Source organism: Microcaecilia unicolor, chromosome 1 (genome assembly GCF_901765095.1).
Source record: "Microcaecilia unicolor chromosome 1, aMicUni1.1, whole genome shotgun sequence".
NCBI classification, from domain to species: domain Eukaryota; kingdom Metazoa; phylum Chordata; class Amphibia; order Gymnophiona; family Siphonopidae; genus Microcaecilia; species Microcaecilia unicolor.
In genome coordinates, this window is record NC_044031.1 from 63,078,472 (window position 1) to 63,104,369 (window position 25,898).

Consider the following 25,898-nt stretch of genomic DNA (forward strand, 5'->3'; position numbering starts at 1 on the left):
TCCTCTGTTCCTTCTCCCCTTCTCCTTCAGTAGCCCAGTCCATTTTCTCCTCCCCTCCCCACCCCTTTTCCAGCTGATTACACTTTTCTTCATTAACTCTGCTAGGCTGCTTTTCCTTCTCCTGCCACCGGTTCCACCACCTCCTCCACCAGGTGGGAGAATCAGCTTTTCCTTTCCCTGGCGGCCCTCTTCTGGAGCTCCTTGGTTCTGCACCCTACTTGTCCTCCCCCGGAGCTCTCCTGTGGCCTTCTGGGAGTTGTAGTTTCCCATCTTTATGTCCCTTTTGGGCAAAACCTGAGCATCCCTAGGGTCTTCCCTCCTACCCTCCGGCTCTCTTTTCTCCGGTGGGTAGCTGGGGTCCCTCTTCCTTTCGGCATATTCCTTACAATATGTATTGATTATGCTTACTGTGTTATAGAAGTCACATGCTGTAGGATAATAGAATTGTATCTCACTGCAGAATGGTAATCACTGAAATAAGTTGCTGAAGTATCTTATTGGGCAGACTGGATGGACCGTGCAGGTCTTTTTCTGCCGTCATCTACTATGAGAGGACATGAAATGAGATTGAAGGGGGGGCAGACTCAAAAAAGATGTCAGGAAGTATTTTTTTCACGGAGAGGGTGGTGGATGCTTGGAATGCCCTCCCGCGGGAGGTGGTGGAGATGAAAACGGTAACAGAATTCAAACGTGCGTGGGATATGCATAAAGGAATCCTGTGCAGAAGGAATGGATCCTCAGAAGCTTAGCTGAAATTGGGTGGCGGAGCAGGTGAGGGGAAGAGGGGTTGGTGGTTGGGAGGCGAGGATAGTGGAGGGCAGACTTATACGGTCTGTGCCAGAGCCGGTGATGGGAGGCGGGACTGGTGGTTGGGAGGCGGGAAATACTGCTGGGCAGACTTGTACGGTCTGTGCCCTGAAAAAGGCAGGTACAAATCAAGGTAAGGTATACACATATGAGTTTATCTTGTTGGGCAGACTGGATGGACCATGCAGGTCTTTTTCTGCCGTCATCTACTATGTTACTATGTTATGTTACTATCCAGCTTATAATTGAAAAAGAAAAACGCCTATATTGCGACCCAAATCGGGAGATAGACGTTTATCTCACAAAAACGAACAAAGCGGTATAATCGAAAGCCGAATTTGGACGTTTTCAACTGCACTCCGTCGCGGATGCGGACATAGTTGATGGGGCGTGTCAAAGGCGGAACTGGGGCGTGGTTATCGGGCGATCAGAGATGGGCGCCTTTCGCCGATAATGGAAGAAAAATATGCGTTTTTAGCGAGAATTTAAGGCACTTTTCCTGGACCCTGTTTTTCCACGAATAAGGCCCCAAAAAGTGCCCTAAATGACCAGATGACCACTGGAGGGAATCGGGGATGACCTCCCCTGACTCCCCCAGTGGTCACAAACCCCCTCCCACCACAAAATATGCCGTTTCACAACTTTTTATTTTCACCCTCAAATGTCATACCCACCTCCCTGGCAGCAGTATGCAGGTCACTGGAGCAGTTATTAGGGGGTGCAGTGGACTTCAGGCAGGTGGACCCAGGCCCATCCCCCCACCTGTTACACTTGTGCTGGTAAATGGGAGCCCCCCAAACCCACTGTACCCACATGTAGGTGCCCCCCTTCACCCCTTAGGACTATAGTAATGGTGTAGACTTGTGGGCGGTGGGTTTTGAGGGGGATTTGGGGGGCTCAACACCCAAGGGAAGGGTGCTATGCACCTGGGAGCTCGTTTACCTTTTTTTTTTGTTTTTGTAAAAGTGCCCCTTAGGGTGCCCGGTTGGTGTCCTGGCATGTGAGGGGGACCAGCGCACTACGACTCCTGGCCCCTCCCACGAACAAATGCCTTGGATTTATTCGTTTTTGAGCTGGGCGCTTTCATTTTCCATTATCGCTGAAAAACAAAAACGCCCAGCTCACAAATTGTCGAATAAAACATGGACGTCTATTTTTTTCGAAAATACGGTTCGGTCCGCCCCTTCACGGACCCGTTCTCGGAGATAAACGCCCATGGAGATAGACGTTTTTGTTCAATTATGCCCCTCTATGTATGTAAGTAAGAAAGGCCATTTACTAGCTTGTTAGTAAATAATAGACCACAATCATCTTTGAAGCTTGGAATGTTGATTAGCAGGAAGAGTTGTGTTTTATCTGCAGTAGCTGGAGGGAGCAAGAAAGGGATCATTATATGTTATTTCATCTTAACCAGAAATACAGCACCTGGTGAGCTGCACCTGGTGAGCTGGTGATGGTAAAGATAACAGTATTCTTGGCTATTTAAGGTTTGCAGTGAATCAGTATAGTCAGACTGTGAACTGAGATTTCTTGTTCATCTAGTCTCTCTGTATACAGGTTTACAATATATATATATACCCCCATTCATACCTTTCTTCTCTATTCAACTTCTTCTTTCCCACTCATCTGTCTTTGTAACACTCACAATTTTCCACTTACCAAAGAAGCTTGCAGACTCTGGGTTCAGGTATATATATATATATATATATATATATCTATCTGAACCCAGAGTCTGCAAGCTTCTTTGGTAAGTGGAAAATTGTCATAACACATTTTATTAGAGGTTTTTCACCAATTGGCAGCTGGGTAGAGTGTGAGTGAGAATAGGGTGAGTGTTACAAAGACAGATGAGTGGGAAAGAAGAAGTTGAATAGAGAAGAAAGGTGTGAATGGGGGTAATGCAATGGAGAGTAGATTATGTGAGCAGAGTATGTGACCAAGAGGGGAAGAGAAGGACTACAGGTTTCATATGTTCTGTGTTTCCAGTTCTCCCAATAATCAAGCCCCCCCCCCCCCCCCCCCATCAAACCTCTCTCCATTCCTTCTTCCTATCCCACGCTGTCCTTCACTGGTGCAAAGTATACAGGGTTCTTCCTAATGCACACACAAACACACACACACACACACCCCAGTGTAGCAGGTTTTCCAGTCTCACCAGTGTAATGACTTTTAAATTAATGGAATTATGGGGAAAGAGGTACAGATCCACCCTTCTCTTTGTCTTCTCTCTGCTTAACAGTTTCTAGCATGATCACTCGTTCTCCCCTGGCTCAGTGATATGCTGTAGGGGGGATTTTAGTAGCCCTGTTATCAATAGAAATCAAACAAAATAAAACATGGAAAAGAAAATAAGATGATACCTTTTTTATTGGACATAACTTAATACATTTCTTGATTAGCTTTCGAAGGTTGCCCTTCTTCGTTAGATCGGAAATAAGCAAATGTGCTAGCTGACAGTGTATATAAGTGAAAACATTCAAGCATTACTATGACAGTCTGACAGGGTGGGAGGATGGGGGTGGGTCGGAGGTATGCATGGGGACATCAAAGCATATCATTGATATTCTAACAGGGTGGGTGTGGATAGGTTGATCACCCTCCCCTCACCTATCCACACCCATCCTGTTAGAATATCAATGATATGCTTTGATGTCCCCATGCATACCTCCTACCCATCCCCATCCTCCCACCCTGTCAGACTGTGATAGTAATGCTTGAATGTTTTCACTTATATACACTGTCAGCTAGCACATTTGCTTATTTCCGATCTGACGAAGAAGGGCAACCTTCGAAAGCTAATCAAGAAATGTATTAAGTTATGTCCAATAAAAAAGGTATCATCTTATTTTCTTTTCCATGTTTTATTTTGTTTGATTTCTATTGATAACCTTAAGAGTGGACTAACACGGCTACCACACTCCTCTACTTAAGTAGCCCTGTTTAAATCATTGATGGAAGTGGATAAAAAGAAGGACCAAATACCTCACGAAGAAGGCAAGTGAAGCAAACACAGTGAGGAGATGCAAATAGCTTCCACAAATCAAGTAAGTTTTATTCCAAGCAAATTGCACAACCCGAGCACATGACCCAACACGACCGTGTTTCGGCAACAGTAATGCCTGCATCAGGGGTCATCAAAGCTCTCAGAAATGATTGCTGGAATGTGAGTCAAAACCCACTGATTGGTATTCAAATAGACAAGCTCTAGTGATCTCCAAGCCTTTGAGTTTAGTACAGTGTTGTTGAAGATCACTATCATTTGAGAGTGCCTATTTGAATGTTTATGATCTGTGGGTTTTGACTCACATTCCAGCATTCATTTCTGAGAACTTTGATGACCCCTGATGCAGGCATTACTGTTTCTGAAACACGGCTGTGTCGGGTCATGTGCTCAAATTGTGCAATGCTGGTTGGAATAAAACCTACTCGATTTTCGGAAGCTATCTGCATCTCCTCACTGTGTTTGCTTCACTTAAAATCATTTATGAAATGAAAGAGTGTTATAGAACAGGCAGGAGTCCCTTAAAGCTAAATATGAAATTGGAAATGCATCGCTGCTCCCACCAGCTCCAGCCACACATATGGGACTCAATTCTGTAAATGGCATCCAAATTTGGGAGCCAAAAAAAAAAATGCACATGAAATGCTATTATAGAAACGGCATTCAAAGTTCGGTACCGTTTATAGGTCTTCTAATTTTCAATAAACTTTTAATCAAAGAACATTTTCCAGTTTCTGGTAGCCTTGGTCGCTCTCCCACTTTTCGTGTTTTGTTGTTTTTACCGTGGGGCGTTTGAGTTCTCCGCTTGCCAGCGGATTTCCTCTCACCGTTTATAGGTGCCAAGATCAGTGCCCAATTTTGGGCACGAGGACTTAAATCAACGAAACCCTGGTATAAATCCCAACGCCTAAATTAGGCACAGATCCCCTGTATTCTATAACACGGCAAGCAAATTCTAGATATGCTCTCTCATAGCCATGCCCCCTTTTCAGATCCACACAGAAAAACTTCTGTGCACATCTATATAAATAAATCCCACCTTGAACGTTCTGGTAAGCTCACTCCAAGGCACTGAAGCACTGAACTCTTGTAGTCTTCATAGGCTAGGCTATCAGGAGAACCAGTCACCCTCACTCATAGACCCACCCTCAGCCACGCACCATCTGTACATAAAACGCTACCTCAATGTTCTGAAGACAAAACCTGCTGAAGCCATCTGCACACTCCCTCAAGGGTTTGTTAGTTCATGGTGGTGAAGCCATGAAACTCACCATCTCTGTGTTCCCTGCCCTCGCGTCAAACGTCATGATGTCGAGGGCACAACACAGACGGCCATCAACACACCAGCCCCCACCCACACACGTCACTCCCTCCATCCCTCCTACTTCAAGCCTGTCACACCCCTAACAAGCACTTACACACTCCCCCCTCCCTCCAAATCGCACCCCCTCCCTTCGCGTTACTGCCTGCCCCCCCCTCGTGCAACCCTCTCGAGACCACCTTTACCTCCGCAAAACCTGGCCCAAAGCCTCTGCGTCCCTGTGCTGACGGCGGTGAAGTTCTTTTCAGGGCTGCGGGGCGTGCCTTGATGAAGGAGTATCTGACGTCTCTGTGCGTGCGTCTGACATCAGACGCACGCACAGACACGTCAACAGATGCTCCTTCAACAAGGAACACCCCCCCAGCCCTGAAAATAACTTCACCTCCGTCAGTACACGTACGCAGAGGCTTCGGGCCAGGTTTTCTGCAGGTAAAGGTGGTCTCCACAGGGTCGCGCCATGGGGGAGGGGCCCCGGCAGTAACGCCAAGGGAGGGGGTTCTAATCCGACGGAGCGGGGAGTCTAAAACTCAGTGGGAGGGCCGTGAAGAGGGCGTACTATTACGACGGTGGGGGTCTGGAACTCGGGAGGGACTAGGGAGGGACACACGGAGACACGAAGGGTCGGAGGGGAGCCTTGCTAGCACCCGTTTCATTGCGATTTGAAACGGGCCTTCATTACTAGTCTTTATAGAATAGCAATTATAAACGTAAATTCCGATTATTGCCAATTAGCGTCAATAATTCATTCTTAATGCTAATTGTCTCATTAAGCAATTAAATTTACCAGAATTTTGAGTGCTATATATAGAATTCGGGGGATGGTTCTCTCTGTATTGCCTTTCACTGGTATCTGTTTTTTTTCTACTTCCAGAATCCCTTGTTCACTGGTCCTGGCTGCTCACACATCCTCTTGACTATGCATGCTCTTTCTCTTACCAGTTCTTGCCATGATTACCTGCTGCATACATGAACATGTAAAAGTGAGACTGACATGTATAATGTCAATCAGAGGAATCCAAAGTACTATTACCAGCCAGCAGAATGAAGTGATTCATCTGCTTCCTGAAACAGAGGAGTGGAAAGAGGAAGCAGAGACTGGATGAGAACTCCAATAGCAGAGTTCCTCTACGGCCCCCATAGCCTCACAATGTTTCTAATCCACTCACAGTCACTGTTTGTTTTTGTTTGTTACATTTGTACCCCGCGCTTTTCCCACTCATGGCAGGCTCGATGTGGCTTACATGGGGCAATGGAGGGTTAAGTGACTTGCCCAGAGTCACAAGGAGCTGCCTGTGCCTGAAGTGGGAATCAAACTCAGTTCTTCAGTTCCCCAGGACCAAAGTCCACCACCCTACTCCTCCACTAGCAACATTCCATGTAGAAGCCTGCCCTTGCAGCTGCGCAGGCTTCTGTTTCTGTGAGTCTGACGTCCTGCACGTACGTGCAGGACGTCAGACTCACAGAAGCAGAAGCCTGCGTGGCCGCATTGCTGATCTGCAAGGGCAGGCTTCTACATGGAATGTTGCTAGTGGAATAGCAACATTAACATTCCATGTAGAATCTCAAATAGTAGCACCATTCCATGTAGAATCTCAAATAGGGAAAGGGAACTGGGACTTGATATGCTGCCTTTCTGTGGGATTTACATAGTATATACAGGTACTTATTTGTACCTGGGGCAATGGAGGGTTAAGTGACTTGCCCAGAGCCTGAGGTGGGAATCGAACTCAGTTCCTCAGTTCCCCAGGACCAAAGTCCACCACCCTAACCACTAGGCCACTCCTCCACTCTGCTCTATTTCTAAAGTATTCTTACATTTCTAAGGTATTTTTAGAGTGACTAGTCATACATATATGAAAGCTGAGGGTATTGTTTCAGGCTTATAGCAGAAATTGACCTGCTTCATAGAAACATACAGCACATCTAGTCTGCCCATCTACACCTGCTGCTCTCAGCTCTACAAATCTTTACTTCCTTTGGGTGAATTTCTTCAAAGAGGCAATAAATAAATTCTACTAAATAAATAAATACACTTCCTTCCTCTTTCACAGAGATCCCATACGTTTTTCTAAATCTGGGCACTTCCATTGAGAGACTATACCACATATTATCCACCACCCTTTCTGTATGGAAACATTTCCTTAGGTTACTCCTGGGTTTACCCCCTTCATTCTCATCCTATGTCCCCTCCCTCATTCCAGAGCTTCCTTTCAACTGAAAGAGGCCTTCCTTCTGTGCATTCATGCCAGGGAGGGATTTAAATATTTCTATCATATCTCTCCTTTTCTTCCAAATTATATGTATAGACAGCTGAGCTTCTGCCTGTTGAGCAGTCCAGGAACATTTAGTACCTCTAAGGGTGGGCAACCTTTATTCCCAGAGAGCTGCATGAATGCCAGTACTATCCCTAACAAGCTGCACACAAAAAATTAACAAATATGCCATATAATTAGCTGCCAACAAAACTCAATGGCCTGTCTTTCCAAACAATTTCCTAACACTGTCAAACAAGTCTTGTTCTGTTGATGTATCCTTCAGCCGTTCCTCTGACAACAAAACTCTGGCTAAGGATATTTGTGTAGGCCGATTTCTGTGTAATCTTCTCATGGTCTTGTGGGCTGCATAAAATTCAATGGCAGACAACAGGTTGCCCACCCCAGTGGGCTTGTGAGCATTTTCTTACCCCACAGTGTCTAGAACAGGGGCTGTGACTTCCTTCCTGATGGACAGGGTGAGAGGATTCATCCCTTATAGGAAAAATGTGAGCTAGTATAAGTACCTGGCCTAAAAGGGGGGTTCCTGTCTTTGGTTCCAGATTCCCAGTCACTGAACCTCTCAGCGAGGGGACCAGGGTTTTAGCTCTGAGTCCCTGGCAATTCCTTTACATCAACACAAGGGAACAAGATCTCACTTTTAACCTCCAGACTACAGCATTTTCTTCCCTACTAAGGAAAAGGTTTTGACTAGGGCACTCTCTGACCCTAAAGTATCAGGAGTGAGCACCAACCTCAGAGGCAGGAAAGCTGCTAAACTGTTTCAGGGAAGCACAGGAATGAGAAACTTGTCTACCACCACTGTCTGAGAGGAAGGAGGCAAGAAGTGTTATATAATCCAGTCTGAGAAGGAGAAAGCACAGACTAAGGAGAATCCCAAAAGCTCAACCAGTGTAAAGCCTTTAACAACAGACATCCCTCTGGCTTTACTCTAAAACTGGTATCTAAGAATAGGAGATTGGAAAAGAGTGGAGGAGTAGCCCGTTGGTTAGTGCAGTGGGATGAGAACTTGGAGAACTGGGTTTGACTCCCACTGCGGCTCCTTGTGACTCTGGGCAAGTCACTTAAACCTCCATTGCCCCTGATATAATACTTAGATTGTGAGCCCACTAGGGACAGAGAAAGTACCAGCAGATAAGATATGGAAACTGTTTTGAGTGTGACAGAAAGGTGGTATCTTCCCATTCTCTTACATTCAAGAGTGTATCTGTTACTTGTTAACTTGCCTATATTTGTTTGATGGATACAATTGAAATGTAAATAATTTTCTGTGAAGCATTGTCCCAGTAATCTAACATTCAAATCTGAGTAAACCCTCATGGTTTGGAATTTATTTCCAGGTGTGAATTGCTTTATTCACTGACTGAGGTGTGCTGAGTGTGTGGATTAAAGTGACAGCTGGCCTAACTTTTGCTAGTCCCAGTCCTGACCCCAGTCCATGCTCACCTGGCAACCTAGGGTTACATACACATATTGAGAGCTTTTATGTCTGTCCCTATATGCTTTTGGATGGACCATACAGGTCTTTATCTGCTGTGACTTATGATTTATGGTTTATTGTAATTTAATGAATCACCTTTCCTCAATTTAATAACAAGGTGATGTACAATAATTTACTATGTTACTATCACTTTAAACAGAACATAGAAGAACTAGCCGATAAGCCCGTAAAAATGGGCGAGTATTGCAGCCCTCCTCTCTCCCCTGGCCTCACCCTGTCCACCGATCCTCCCCCCCCCCCCCCATATCCAGTGACCCTCCTCTTTCCCTTGGCCTCCCCCCCTCCCCCCATGTCCAGCAACCCTCCTCTGTGCCCTGCTCTCACCCCAAGTCCAGCAACCATGGCCTCTCCCCCCTGCCCTCCCCCCATGTCCAGCTACCCTCATCGCCGCCGCTCCCTCCCCCCTCCGTGCCGGGCCCCCTGCACTGACCTGACAGCACCTCTCACCTCCGTGTGAAAGCGCTACAGGCAGCAGCAGATCACTCTGCTGCTGCCTGCAGCGCTTCCACACGGAGGTGAGAGGCGCTGTCAGGTCAGTGCAGGGGGCCCGGCACGGAGGGGGGCGGGAGCGGCGGCGGGGATGGGTGGAGTTGTTTCGCGCGATGTTCCTTTCCAGGCTGCAGCTGACAATTCGACTCCGTTTCCCTCTCTGTTCCGCCCTCTGACTTCATGATGTCTTGACGCGAGGGCGGGGCAGAGAGGGAAGTCTGTACTGCGCATTTGCAAGTGAGTACGGTCACTTGCCGTTTATATGTTTGATGTAACCTACATGGAGTGGCAGGTATAAATTTGGCCACCAAGTTGGGCAGAATGGATGGACCGTACAGGTCATCTGCCATCATCATTTACTATAATAAAGGCCACTGATCATTTTAGTAGCAACCATTTGGACCTACTCCATCCTGTTTACATCTTTTTGAAGGTGTGGTTTCCAGAATTATGCACAATGTGGTCTAACCAGGTAATATCACCTCCTTTTTCCTGCTGGCCATTCCTCTCTCTATGTATCCAGGTATCCTTTTGGCTTTTGCCATCATCTTTACCTGTTTGGCCACCTTAAGATCAGCAGATATCATCCCTCTCGTATCCCTTTCTGGTTTGGTGTATGTAATAATTTCACCCCTTCTACAGTACTGCCTCCATGGGTTTTTGTAGCATAAATGTAAAACCCACAAATTTTTAGCACTAACTCTTAATTGCCAAACTCTAGACAATTTCTCCAGCTCTGCTGATCCCTCAGTCACGTGTTCCACACTTTCCAGGATGACTACCCAGTTGCAAATTTTGGTGTTATTCACAGGCTGGATCTTCTAAGCAGTTTTTCTTTGGAGAACAAGGTACTGCCAGAGGTGTCATTAGTGCTTTCAGGCCTGTCATGCAGATTTCTCAATCCAACTGGCAGTTTCAGATCCTAACTTGAAATTCTAGTTATGCTTATAGTATTTATTCAAAACATGCCAACTGGTAAGGCCAAAATATTTCTTTCATGGGGGTGTAGGAATTTGGGTGGTGCCAAAAGTGAATTACTTTGAAACACATGCAAAATTGTCATGTCACTCCGTTTATCAGAATCAGTACCAGCTAGTTTAAAGTGCCAGCTTCGGCTCAGATTGAATCTACAAAACATTTCTGAATGGTTAAATGCAAAACCTACAGAGATCAAAATCATATCCTTCAAGGAGAATTACCTTACCTTTCACAAGAGTCAGCATTAAAAGAAATACAGTAGTTTTGAGAAAAGATTTCCTTGCAAAAATACCAAAGATCATCACAACAAAATCCACATCATAATTCCCTGCCATCACTTCATCTCCTTGTACATGCTGGTAAACTGAAGTCACATAACTAGACAAAAATTGATTGCTCACTGTCTCAACACTGGTGTGCGTTTCTGCTCATTAACACACTAGAGGAAGGGAAGGCATGGAAAAGTGTGCAGTAAATGCAGGAGTTCATTGAGACAGTCCACATTTCTGAATTCTTTTTTTTTTTTTTCAACATTCCCAAACTAGTGACTTCTTGCTCTGAAACCCCTGGTAAAAGTCTCACTGCTGCTTGGGAGAATCTTGTGATAACTGAAAAGGCATAATGTCATGCAAAGAGACTTACGGTTGAGAGCAGTACCGTTGCTGTTAGACATCATCCTGTAGGGAAAACCAAGCTAAAATGCCCGTCCTTAAAGAAATCCAAGCAAAGAGGAACTGCTAACTGAAGTGCTCCCTCCCTGCTAATCAATAGCGAGGGTTTCTTTAGACTTTGGTAGATGTAAGCGTTGTCCGATAATCCTCCCATTCATAAGCTCACATCAGAAGTTGGCATTTGTTTCTCTTATGATGTTTTTTTTTCACTTCTGCTTCTTCCTTCTCTGTCAGGAATAGCCTGTAGAGTCAGTTTTGGCATGCACATAATTGAGAGAGACTGGGAAAAAGCACAGAATGCTGACCACGCCTTTCCTTCTCCTCTCTCATGGCTGCACTGATACTGCTTCTGAGGTCATCAGCATCTGCAGGCCCCCTGCCAAGAAATGTGCTCCAGCACAAAGCCTGGCTCTCTTTAGCTCCAGTGCCCAGACATGAGCTCCGGCGCAGATTTCATCTCTAAAAATCCAAGAGAGAGAGCACATAGAAACAGAGAAAAATGTAGGCAGATAAAGACCACATAGCCTATCCAGTCTGCCCATCCATGCCATCTACTCTCCCATCACTCAGTGGTGTAGCCAAGGGTGGGCCCAGGCCCACCCACTTAGAGCTCAGGCCCACCCAGTAGCAGCACACCTATGATGTGGCTGGAAGGGATCCCCAAACCCCACTAGCTGAAAACTCCCAACAACTGTCCCTCCTGTATATCTTGTAAATAGCAGATCTTCGCCTGCAGTGAGCAGCAACTGATACATACTGTTTGCACCGGCCCCAAAGCCTTCCCTCTGATGTATTCCCACCTATGCGGAAACAAGGAGTTGCATCAGAGGGAAGGCTGTGTGGCCAACATGAGCCAGGCATGAGCTACAACACAGATTTCATTTCTAGAATCCAAGAAAGAGAGCTCACAGTTCGTCTCTAGAGCACAGGCTTGATCTTCAGCACAGAATTCAGTTTTTAAAACATTCAGGAAAGAGAGCGCAGCTTATCTCTAGAGCCCAGGCATGAGCTCCAACACAGATTTCATTTCTAAAAATCCAAGAAAGAGTTTTAGCACAGATCTCAGCTCTGCCCTAGACCTCCTTCAGCATTCAAAATTAATACTGGTGATTTTTTTATATTTGGGTTTGTTTAATGCTTACCACCAGCCTCCTTTTGTTTGATGTTTTAAACTTTATTGGCATGACAGTTTTACATTTATTGGTAGATAGAAAAAAATGGAAGGAGAGGTGAATAACAAGAACAATTCCCAGGTTCTGGTCCTGGTTTAGATTGTCCCTGGTCAAGTCCCTTTACCTGCTTTTTCTCCTCTTTCCCTCAGGGCTATACAGAGATTTTCCTGCTCATTCTTTTGTGGGAAGTCTTTGAATTTCTCTGGTAGGTTTTTTTTTTTTAACCTGATAATTCAAAATATTCTCATAAAAATCACTGGAAGCTTAAATTAAAACACACACACACACACACACACACACACACATACACACACATTATAATAAATCCTCATAAGAGAGGTTCCATTATAAAATATATTAATCCTCTAAATTTTCAAAACTTATATATGTTCCACTCTTAATGTGAATATCAAAATCTCTTTGAATTCATATGTTTTATTGTTATTCACATTCACATGCATTCCCTCTCAAATAATATTCAACATACAAAACGAGTGGAGGAGTGGCCTAGTGGTTAGGGTGGTGGACTTTGGTCCTGAGGAACTGAGTTTGATTCCCACTTCAGGCACAGGCAGCTCCTTGTGACTCTGGGCAAGTCACTTAACCCTCCATTGCCCCAGGTACAAATAAGTACCTGTATATACTATGTAAACCCCACAGAAAGGCAGCATATCAAGTCCCAGTTCCCTTTCCCTATTTGAGATTCTACATGGAATGTTAATGTTGCTATTCCACTAGCAAGAAGCCTGCCCTTGCAGGCAGGCTTCTACATGGAATGTTGCTAGTGAGTGGAGGAGTGGCCTAGTGGTTAGGGTGGTGGACTTTGGTCATGAGGAACTGAGTTCAATTCCCACTTCAGGCATAGGCAGCTCCTTGTGACTCTGGGCAAGTCACTTAACCCTCCATTACCCCATGTAAGCCACATTGAGCCTGCCAGGAGGGTTAAGTGACTTGCCCAGAGTCACAAGGAGCTGCCTGTGCAGGGTACAAATGTAACAAAAATAAAAGTAAGAGGGAAAAATGAGCTAAAAAATACCCCAACCATGACCTACAGAAGGTCCATATTTGAATCATGGGACCTACATTTTTTTCATCACCACTCAACAGAAAAATCTGTTAGTTTTGGGAAATGTGTATCTCTGATAAGTTTATATTTTGCATGGTGCAGTAGGAAAAGCATTTCTGTTTCTATTTCTCCAGTATTGCATTCCATGCACAGTCTGGCTTCTTGGTGTTTCTAGTTCAGTTTTTGTCTGCATCATTCTGTTTCTAGTTTGTGGTCACTTATTCTGTTTTTTTAGAGAAGGTTGAGTCCTGGGGCTTTAGATATCTCCAGGACTGTAGTAAGATCACTGTTGTCGCTATTGAAGATGGTGGGGCTCAGGCAACATCCCCGTCTTATCCCTCATTCTTGTCTGAAGCTGTCTGTCTGCAGGTTATTTATTTTTATCTTATAGTTGATAGATGAATACATTTCAAATATTCTGATTCTATTTGTAAATCGAATGACAGACTATTCCAAAATCTGGCAGCAAAGTAAGCAAAAGCTGCTTTTGTAGTAATCATCAATCTTATATTTGGATAGTCTGGTATCTCAAGTAACGAAACCTCTTGTAGGTGCAAAGTTTTCCAGATACCATAAACAAAATTGGTGATTGTCATTTTTACCCTGATTTCTTTGTTCTTATCACTGCAACATGTAATCATGATTCAGTGAATCCTATCCCAGAGTACTGATAGAATTGAAAAATGAACTTTCGGAACTATTGTTAGTAATATGTAATTTATCTTTAAAATCAAGCATGGAACCGGAAGATTGGAGGATGGCCAATGTAACGCCGATTTTATAAAAAGGTTCCAGAGGCGATCCGGGAAATTATAGACCGGTGAGCCTGACGTCGATAACGTGCAAAATGGTAGAGACTATTATTAAGAACAAAATTACAGAGCATATTCAAAAGCATGGATTAATGAGACAAAGTCAATATGGTCATCCCGCAAATTTCTCAATCTGCACTTCCCCAGTTGTAAAGGACTAAAATACAAGCTGATGCATGCTTCTACCTTCTCTTACATGAGCATGCAGTTATGGAATGCATTACCTACAGACCTTAAAACAATCAACGAAATAAACAACTTTTGCAAATCTCTGAAGACTATTTCTTCAACAAGGCATACAAAGAGAACCCACAACCATACTAATCCACCTCACCAACCACCCAGTTATGAAAACCCACCTTCTATACTTACCCGCCTAACACTCTCCTTCTTTCTCCCCTTCACTTAATCTTTGCACATCACTAATTGTATCTGATATCCTGTATGACAATGTCATAACAAAACTATGTAAGCCACATTGAGCCTGCAAATAGGTGGGGAAATGTGGGATACAAATGCAATAAATAAAATAAATAATGAAGGGAAATCTTGCTTCGCCAATCTACTACATTTCTTTGAAGGGGTGAACAAACATGTGGATAAAGGTGAGCCGGATGATATTGTGTATCTGGATTTCCAGAAGGCGTTTGACAAAGTACCTCATGAAAGACTCCAGAGGAAATTGGAGAGTCATGGGATAGGAGGTAGTGTTCTATTGTGGATTAAAAAGTGTTTAAAAGATAGAAAACAGAGAGTAAGGTTAAATGGTCAGTATTCTCAATGGAGAAGGGTAGTTAGTGGAGTTTTCCAGGGGTCTGTGCTGGGACCGCTGCTTTTTAATATATTTATAAATGATCTAGAGATGGGAGTAACTAGTGAGATAAATAAATTTGCTGATGACACGTGTAGTTATTCAAAGTTGTTAAATCGCAAGAGGATTGTGAAAAATTACAAGAGAACCTTACGAGACTGGGAGACTGGGCATCTAAATGGCTGATGACATTTAATGTGAGCAAGTGCAAAGTGATGCATATGGGAAAGAGGAACCCGAATTATAGCTACGTAATGCAAAGTTCCACATTAGGAGTCACCGACCAAGAAAGGGATCTAGGCGTCATCGTTGATGATACGTTGAAACCCTCTACTCAGTGTGTGGCGGCAGCTAAGAAAGCAAATAGAATGTTAGGTATTATTAGAAAAGGAATAGAAAACAAAAATGAGGACGTTATAATGCCTTTGTATCGCTCCATGGTGCGACCGCACATCGACTATTGTGTTCAATTTTGGTCACCGCAACTCAAAAAAGATGTGGAGGGGCATAATCAAAAGGGACGCCCAAGTATTGCTGAGCACATCCTCACAAAACGTCCAGATGGAGGGGCGGGGAAGCCCGTATTATCGAAACAAAATGGACGCCCATCTTTTGTTTCGATAATGCGGTCAGGGACACCCAAATCTTGAAATTTAAGTCGTCCTTAGAGATGGTCGTCCCTTGACTTGGACATTTCTGATTTTCAGTGATAATAGAAACCAAGGACGCCCATCTCAGAAACGACCAAATTCAAGCACTTTGGTCGTGGGAGGAGCCAGCACTGGTCCCCCTGACATGCCAGGACACCAACTGGGCACCCTAGGAGGCACTGCAGTGGACTTCAGAAAAAGCTCCCAGGTACATAGCTCCCTTACCTTGTGTGCTGAGCCCCCAAACCCACTACCCACAACTGTACACCACTACCATAACCCTTACGGGTGAAGGGGGGCACCTACATGTGGGTACAGTGGGTTTCTGGTGGGTTTTGGAGGACTCACATTTACCACCACAAACGTAACAGGTGGGGGAGATGGGCCTGGGGCCGCCTGCCTGAAGTGCACTGCACCCACTAAAACTGCTCCAGGGACCTGCATACTGCTGTGATGGACCTGAGTATGGCATTTGAGGCTGGCATAGAGGCTGGTACAAAATATTTTTGAAAGATTTTTTTTTAGGGTGGGAGGGGGTTAGTGACCACTGGGGAGGAAGGGGAGGTCATCCCCAATTCTTGCCGGTGGTCACCTGGTCAGTTTGGGCACCTTTTTGTGCCTTGGTCATAAGAAAAACAGGACCAGGTAAAGTCGTCCAGATGCTAGTCAGGGATGCCCTTTTTTTCCAATTATGGGTCGAGGACGCCCATGTGTTAGGCACGCCCAAGTCCCGCTTTTGCTACGCCTCCGACACGCCCCCGGGAACTTTGGTCGTCCCTGCAACAGAAAGCAGTTGGGGACACGCAAAATCGGCTTTCGATTATACCGATTTGTGCGACCCTGTGAGAAGGACGCCCATCTTCCGATTTGTGTCGGAAGATGGGCGTCCTTCTCTTTCGAAAATAAGCCTGATAGTGAAATTAGAAAAGGTACAGAGAAGGGCAACGAAAATGATAAAGGGAATGGGAAGATTTCCCTATGGAGAAAGGCAGAAGCAGCTAGGGCTCTTCAGCTTGGAGAAAAGACGGCTGAGGGGAGATATGATAGAGGTCTGTAAAATAATGAGTGGAGTAGAATGGGTAGATGTGAATCACTTGTTTACTCTTTCCAAAAACACTAGGACTAGGGTGCACACGATGAATCTATAAAGTAGTAAATTTAAAACGAATTGGAGAAAATGTTTCTTCAGTCAACATGTAATTAAACTCTGTTTTGTGTGCTTAAATTGTAAGTAAGAATTTCTTTTTCCTTTTTCTTGGATCATTTACCTAGAGATTGTGGACGATAGCAAGAGGACATTGAGGAATTTGTTGTATTTCTATATTTTGAATAATTTTTTTTCTTTTTGTGTATTAACACTCATAAATGACATATTATGTTTGTTAAAAGCTAATAAATAAAGTTAAAAAAAAAACTCTGGAATTCGTTGCCAGAGAATGTAGTAAAAGCAGTTAGCTTAGCGGGGTTTTTAAAAGGTTTGGATGGCTTCCTAAAGGAAAAGTCCATAAACCATTGCTAAAATGCTTATTTCTAGGATAAGCAGCATAAAATGCATTGTACTTTTTTGGGAACTTGCCGGGTACTTGTGACCTGGATTGGCCACTGTTAGAAACAGGATGCTGGGCTTGATGGACCTCCAGTCTGTCCCAGTATGGCAATATTTATGTACTTATCTGTTTGTGATTTGGGTCACTTAACCAGTTAGCGCCACTAAATATTGCCGCTAACCGGCCATCTCCTAACCGGTAAGATAGTGACGTTAAACAGACACTGGTCTGAGTATTGGCCAGCACCCAGTTAACTTCAGCTGATCTCTGAGACCTGGATATTCAATGCCTGGAGCTGCGCGTGCCTCATCATTGAATATCTGGGGTCGGTTCAGCTCGCAGCTGCATGCAGCTCAGACACTGCTTACCGCCGCAGGCTGAATATTGGGCGGTATCAGTTTCTAAAATGGCAAAGGGTCACAAAGGAATTATAGCTACGTCATGCAAGGTTCCATGTTAGAAATTACGGACCAAGAAAGGGATCTGGGTGTCGTCATCGATAATACACTGAAACCTTCTGCTCAGTGTGCTGCTGCGGCTAGGAAAGCGAATAGAATGTTGGGTATTATTAGGAAAGGTATGGAAAACAAGTGTGAGGATGTGGAGTGGAGGAGTGGCCTAGTGGTTAGGGTGGTGGACTTTGGTCCTGGGGAACTGAGGGACTGAGTTCGATTCCCGGCACAGGCAGATCCTTCTGACTCTGGGCAAGTCACTTAACTCTCCATTGCCTGCCGCATTGAGCCTGCCATGAGTGGGAAAGCGCGGGGTACAAATGTAACAAAAAAAAAATGATGCCGTTGTATCGCTCCATGGTGCGACTGCACCTTGAGTATTGTGTTCAATTCTGGTCACCGCATCTCAAGAAAGGTATAGTAGAATTGGAAAAGGTGCAGCGAAGGGCAACTAAAATGATAGCAGGGATGGGACGACTTCCCTATGAAGAAAGACTAAGGAGGCTAGGGCTTTTCAGCTTGGAGAAGAGACGGCTGAGAGGAGACATGATAGAGGTATATAAAATAATGAGTGGAGTGGAACAGGTGGATGTGAAGCGTCTGTTCACGCTTTCCAAAAATACTAGGACTAGGGGGCATGCGATGAAACTACAGTGTAGTAAATTTAAAACAAATCGGAGAAAAATTTTCTTCACCCAACACATAATTAAACTCTGGACTTTGTTGCCGGAGAACGTACATAAGTAATGCCACACTGGGAAAAGACCAAGGGTCCATTGAGCCCAGCATCCTGTCCACGACAGCGGCCAATCCAGGCCAAGGGCACCTGGCAAGATTCCCAAACGTACAAACATTCTATACATGTTATTCCTAGAATTGTGGATTTTTCCCAAGTCCATTTAGTAGCGGTTTATGGACTTGTCCTTTAGGAAACCGTCTAACCCCCTTTTAAACTCTGCCAAGCTAACCGCCTTCACCACATTCCCACCCTCTCTACCTCCTTCCCTGCTCAGCTGTCCTCCTCTCTGCCCCTCTAGGAAAGAGGAAATCACATCACATGCAGACAGCACATTACCCGAGGGAATGCAGCTGGCATGTGCACTCAATAAGGGTGTGTCACACTCATTTAAAGCCTTCTCACTCTGATACTGTTTGAGCTCTGTTTCTCACTCATCAGAGCTTCCCTACTAATGCTTGATCACTTGCTTTCATGAAAGGTAAGCCTTAGAGAAATAAACCAAGTGGCCCAACCAGTAGGAAGAGATCTGAGCACACCTTCCTGCCTACAGCTTCCCCTTGCCCTGTGTCTTTTCCCTTTACTGCAAGCACATGCGATCTGCAATAGATGTACATACTTTTAATAACTGGTTGGAAAATAATTTTCAGCTCAAAAAAATGTACCCAAATTGCTCCCCACCTTGTCTGTAACTCTTTCAGAGGCTTCAAAGAAAAGCCAACATCATTTAATACTGCTTTGATTCATTTGCACAGCAACACTACACTTAAATCATTCTAGATTTATACCCCGGGTGTACCATTTGAAAATCTCACTCTTTGGCCTTCAGTCTCACTCCCTGACATGGTAAATCTCACTCTTTGGGATGGTTCACCCTTGGCATCTCTGCATATAGCTGCATTAGCTGTGAGTTCCTTTCCTGGTGTGAAAGTACTTTCTGAATGCTTGTAGGCAGAGTCTGCTTGGCTCCAGGGTATGGCAGGGTGCCAAAGCAGCAAAGCATAAGCACTTCAACTCTTTCTCATCTCCCCATTCACTAGCCGCTCCCCTGCTGGCTCTGAATGTAGTTTCAAAAGAATGTTCAATGTGAGAGAATGAAGCTCTCTCTGAGCTTCAGGAGGAGGATGAGAGGGGAGAGAAAATAGAGACAGCACCATGTAACCAAAAACCGAAATTCAGATGCTCTCTAAATGTGTGCCTGTCACGCTTCTATTGGTACTTCTAGGTTAGTGAGCCCTTGGGCCACTGCCGAGGAGCGGCAGCAGCAGGAGAATCACCCAAACACAAGACAGGCAGAACAGACTTCCCGGCACCCCGGACCGGAACTCTCAGACAAAGGCTGCCGCCGAGGCAGCTCAGGCTGGCACCAACAGGACCGGAAATAGCCCAAACTTCACCTGCACCTAACCACCGTTCCTCAGGGGTTGAGCCCCAGAGTGTGGGCAGTCGGCAGGACTTACCAGACAGGGCAGGAAAGCAGAACTGCAGGGACCAGCAGGATAAAGGAACCAGGAACCCAGCTGGAGCGGGGCAGGCAGCCGGCAGCAGAGTAAGCTAGGAGACAAGCCGGGTCTGGGCAGGCAGCAGACGGCAGAGTAAGCCAGGAACCAAGCCGGGTCTGGGCAGGCAGCAGACAGTAGAGTAAGTCAGTAAACAAGCAGGGTCAAAACCTAAATCAGGAAAAACTCAGCAGCACTGCAAACGACTTGCACCAAAGGAAACTCCTCTGAGGACCTCTGTTGCAAGGCAACTAGGGACCTTCCCAGGTGGTTAATAAAGGCAGCCCACAAGGGAGTTCACCAGGTACGGGTACTGCTTAGTTCCAAAAAACTCCCAAAACAATCTGGAGGGCTAGAAGATCCGGACTGGACCAGCATATCTTCTGGAACATGGGAAACGGTAAACCATCAATTCACAGCATTCCCTGGGTCTAACCCCCGGGGACCGAGGTGACTGCAAGCCAGGAACCTGGACACAACCGTGACAGTGCCCAAGTCTCATAGCATGCAACCCACAAGGGGTATGGCCATGGGAGGTGCATGGCCAGGTCAGGGATGTTCCTAAAATGTGCACACAGTGTTGTAGAATACCAGAGATGTGTGCCCAAATTGAGCACCAGGAATTGCACCTGGTTTTTCAGCAAGCGTAAGTCCTGCTGCTCAAATTTGGGTGCCGAAATTGGCACTCAATGCTATTCTGTAATGGGTGCTCATCCTTGCCTGCCCATTATAGAATAGTATTGAAGGACATATTTTTTCAGTGCTGATTTTTGAGCGCCATTTACTGAATCTAGACCTATATGTGATGTCGGTATCAGAGCGACATATAATGGAGACCAACAGATCAGTGAGCATCAGAAAACTTCCGGAAAACACTAAAAACTAACCTGTTTAAAAAGGCATTCCCCTACCAATCCAACATAAATGCCTGATCTCTGCAACACAACAAAACTAAAGAACGTAATGGACATAACACAACTCTTCAGGTGTATGATTCCCTTGTGTGGCTGTACCACATGAACTTGATCGTACCATAACATCACCCTGTATTTGTTCACACAGGAGCCTGCAAAGGCCTCTCCGGTACTATGTAAGCCACATTGAGCCTTCAAATAGGTGGGAAAATGTGGGATATAAATGTAACAAATAAATAAATAAAATTTGTAGCTGTTAGGAATACAGATGCTCTCCTGGGAATAATGAGGAAATTATGTAAAGATTTTAAATATATATATTGATATTGCTTTTTTTTAATAAAGTGCAGTTCATTCAGTTGGCAGTGAGTGAATTAGCAAAGTACATAAATAAATAAAACAGTAGAGAAAATGTAACCCTTCCCCTTTAAAAATAATCTCTATAACTATGACAACTTGAAAAATATTTGTGTCCTTTCTACTCCAGAAATGTGCCTTATCCACACCGAATACACGCTGCACAATTTGTAAACATACAATATAGGGCCGACATACTAAGCTCAGCTATCATTTAGCACAGCAGTTCACTCCCAATTTTACCCCACTAATCTCTTATTCCCAATGCAGTAAGATTTTTGAGCACGGAAAACTCAGAAGCGAAGCCACTGCACTAAAGGGTAGTGTAATGGGCATGCAAGCAAATGGCTGAATTTCCCTCCCTGTGAAAAAAAAAAATCTAAACTTTAATGCAGTTTTTTATTCTTTTGTGGTGCTGAACCTTTAATCCAGTTCAAGGCTGAAGAAAAGATGCAGTAAAGTGTAGCACTTTGCCTCATATGACTTTGTTCATCCAAAATCCCTGGTAGCCAAGTGGGCCCATGGACCCACACTCCCACCCCTAGACCCTATAACAAATGCATCTGGTGGGCCTTAGGCCCCTGGGTCCGTTCACCTCTGACACAACAGCAACCCCAGAATTCTATAAATGGTGCTTGAAACTGCTCATGCAAATTTAGGCACTTCCAATTTGCATACACAATTTAATTGATTGATGAGCCAATTAGTGTCGATAATTGGATGATAATCAATTATTGGTATTAATTGAAATTTACACACTGATCTGGCTGTTAGTGGTCTGTAACCTGTCCATAGTACCTGAATATTGGAGGGTGGCCAATATAACACCAATTTTTAAAAAGGGTTCCAGAGGTGATCCAGGAAATTACAGACTGTTATGCCTGACGTCAGTACCTGGGAAAATAGTGGAAACTATTTTAAAGAATAAAATTATGGAACACACAGACAAACATGGTTTAATGGGACAGAGTCAGCATGGATTCAGCCAAGGGAAGTCTTGCCTCACCAATTTGCTTCATTTCTTTGAAGGCATAAACAAACACATGGATAGAGGTGAGCCGGTTGATATTGTAGTACATCTAGATTTTCAGAAAGCTTTTGACAAGTTCCTAATGAAAGACTCCTGAGAAAATTAAAAAGTCATGGGATAGAAGGCAATGTTATTGGACATAAAACAGAGGGTAGGGCTAAATGGCCATTTTTCTCAATGGAGGGTGAATAGTGGAGTGCCACAGTGATCTGTACTGGGACTGGAGCTATTTTACATATTTATAAATGATCTGGAAATCGAAACAGGTGAGGTGATTAAATTTGCAGATGACACAAAACTATTCAAAATTGTCAAAATGCATGCAGATTGTGAAAAATTGCTTGGAAAACCATAGCAATCTGGAAGACTGGGCATCCAAGTGGCAGATGAAATTTAATGTAGACAAATGCAAAGAGATGCACATTGGGAAGAATAATCCAAATCATAGTTACCTGATGCTAGGGGTCAGCACTGTAGAAAAATATCTAGTTGTCATTGTAGACAATATGCTGAAATCTTTTGCCCAGTGTGTGCAGAGGCCAAAAAAGCAAACAGGATACACGGAATTATTAGGAAAAGGATGCTAAATAAGACCAAGAATACTATAATGCCTCTGTAATGCGACCTCACCTTAAGTATTGTGTTCAATTCTGGTCGCAGTATCTCAAATAAGTTATAGCATATGCGGTGGGCTTGCTCTATTGTAAAATCATTTTGGTCCTGTATACAGTCTGCTGATCACCTGATGATGGGCGTTACCTTTGTGTTTACTTCTGCATTATGTTTATTTAATCTGTACCCTGATGATATTGATAATTCTATGCTACAGGAAGTGTTGATTAATTGCTGCTCATTATGCAATAATGGTGGATTAGAAATCATCTTTACTGCTTTTGACCACTAGGTGGTACAAGAGATAGTGTTATCTTGCTGTGATGACTACCTGACTGCTCTGCCTCGAAATCAGTTGAATAGATTTTTTTTTTTTTTCAGCTTGGACTTTATTACAATCTTATAGCTTGGGCTGATGTGTGAGTGTTGGGGGGTGGGGGGCCTTGGGGAGGTTGTTGGGGAGGCACATTATCTTTGTATTGTTCCTTTTAAAATGGTCAATAACATATTTACAGTTAAAAAAAAAGATACAGCAGAATTAGAAATGGTTCAAAGAAGAGAGACCAAAATGATAAATGGGATGGAACTCCTTTCATATGAGGAAAGCCTAAAGAGGTTAGGTAAAAAGAGACAGATGAGGGGAGATATGATTGAGGTCTACGAAATCCTGAATGGTGTAGAACGAGTAGAAGTGAATCGAGTTTTTACTCTTTCAAAAAGTACAAAGACCAGGGGACACTCAATGATATTACATGGAAATACATTTAAGACAAATAGGAGGAAATATTTTTTCACTCAAGAATAGTTAAGCTCTGGAACTCGTTGCCGAAGACATAATTACAGTGGTTAGCATATCCGGGTTTTAAAAAGGCTTGGACAAGTTCCTAGAGGAAAAGTCCGTAGTCTGCTATTGAGATAGACATGGGGGGAGCTACTGCTTGACCTGGGATTGGTAACATGGAATGTTGCTGCTATTTGAGTTTCTGCCAGGTACTTATGACCTGGATTAGCTACTGTTGCAAGCAGGATATTGGGCTAGATGGACCATTGGTCTGACCTAGTATGGCTATTCTCCTTGTTATGTTCTTACTTTTATTTGCGCGGCTCCAAAAAGGGGATGTGGCCATGGGAGGGTCATGGGTGGATCAAGGGTATTTCTAGAATTTATGCATGCTGTTAAAGAATAAGGGGGATCCACGGCTAATTTAGATGCAAGGATTTATACCAGGGTTTACTTGGTGTAAATCATTGAATCTAAAGTTAGGCGCTAAGCGTATTCTATAAATGGTACCTAAATTTCAGTGCCATTCATAGAACAGTGCTGTGTGTGTTATTTTTTTAGTGCCAATTTTTTGGCGCTATTTATAAAATTTGTTTCCTGATGGCCTGTGGGCCTGTGAATCTTTCACTCTGTACCACCAACCCCAACCCCAGACAACCTCTCTAGTTGTCCAAGCAGGCCACCTCGACCTCCTATTCCCTTCCCCTCAACCTACAAAACAAACTCTGCTGGCGTAAGTGGGTTCCCAACCCCCCCCCCCCTCACACACACACACTCCCTCCTGACCCCACCCACATCTAAGTTGGGAGGCAGAATGATGACTACTCACTCCTGCTGCTGGCATTGCCATCTTCCAACATGGAAATGCCTGACCTCTAGTATATCAGGGCACACTGCTATGGGTCAATCTGCCAAATAAGGCAATTCCTTCCAAATAAAGGATGAAAGCCTTATTTGGCATACCGAACCCCAGTAAAGCATCCCAAAGCACGGCTAGGGATGAAGGGGGCCACCATTTTTCAGGATGACAACAGGACACAGAGGATCCTGGTGAATTTCTCCCAGAAGCATGGAGGGTCTCTGTTTAAGGGCCTTCCAGTGACAGCTGCCAGACCCAGGAGTGACTTAACTTGGGGTGTCCTGGTCCAAATAGTTCCAGCACTTACCTATCATTGTGCAGTTTCTCCTAAAAAAGGGTGATAATGATGGTTTCTCCATACTGCTCAGCAAAGAAAGATTAGACACCAATAACAGATAATTGTGAACCACTGCAGACTTCCTGTGGTGAGAAGTTCCCTATCTACCACAGAGTTCAGTAATGTAAAAGAAAGCAAAACTCCAGTTGCAGCATCAGGAAGGAAACTGGTTGCTAGACTCGCTCTCCACTGCTCTTGTCTCAGGTTTGTTTCACTAGGCTGAGTAAACAGCAACAACTAAGCAGTCAGTCAGCACGAGTGGCTATCAGGCTTATTTTCGAAAGAGAAGGGAGCCCATCTTCCGACACAAATTGGGAGATGGGCGTCCTCTCAGGGTCGCCCAAATTGGCATAATCGAAAGCCGATTTGGGCGTCCTCAACTGCTTCCTGTCGCGGGGACGACCAAAGTTCATGGGGGCATGTTGGCACCGTAGCGAAGGAGGGACTGGGGCGTGATTAAGAGATGGGCGTCCTCGGCCAATAATGGAAAAAAGAAGGGCGTCCCTGATGAGCACTTGGCTGACTTTACTTGGCCCATTTTTTCTTGCGACCAAGCTGTGAAAAGGTGCCCGAACTGACCAGATGACTACTGGAGGGAATTGGGGATGACCTCCCTTTACTCCTCCAGTGGTCACCAACCTCCTTCCGCCCTAAAAAAAAAAACTTTAAAAATATTTGTTGCCAGCCTCAAATGTCATACCCAGCAGCTCCATGACAGCAGTATGCAGGTCCCTGGAGCAGTTTTAGTGGGTGCAGTGCACTTCAGGCAGGTGGACCCAGGCCCAACCCCCCCTACTGCGCTTACTAAAGTCTCCAATGACCTATTACTGGCTAAATCCAAAGGTCAATATTCCATCCTCATTCTTCTTGATCTTTCCACTGCTTTTGACACTGTTGATCACAGCATACTTCTCGATACCCTGTCCTCACTTGGATTCCAGGGCTCTGTCCTTTCCTGGTTCTCTTCCTACCTCTCCCTCCGCACCTTTAGTGTTCACTCTGGTGGATCCTCTTCTACCTCTATCCCTCTGCCTGTCGGCGTAACTCAGGGTTCTGTTCTTGGTACCCTCCTCTTTTCTATCTACACTTCTTCCCTTGGTTCATTAATCTCATCCCATAGCTTTTCCTACCATCTCTATGCTGATGACTCCCAAATCTACCTTTCTACCCCTGATATCTCACCTTGCATCCAAACCAAAGTTTCAGCGTGCTTGTCTGACAT

At 44.5% G+C, this 25,898-nt stretch overlaps 1 protein-coding gene across 1 annotated transcript in view; it reads right to left on the reverse strand.

Annotated features, from left to right (window-relative positions):
- PLCD1 (phospholipase C delta 1) overlaps nt 1–11,310 on the reverse strand; it is a 187,466-nt gene extending 176,156 nt beyond the window's left edge. The window contains exon 1 of the mRNA XM_030197912.1: nt 11,013–11,310. Within this exon, the coding sequence (XP_030053772.1) occupies nt 11,013–11,046 (34 nt within the window). The 5' untranslated portion in view covers nt 11,047–11,310. The remainder of the gene's footprint in view (nt 1–11,012) is intronic.
- Nucleotides 11,311–25,898: the final 14,588 nt, after the last annotated feature.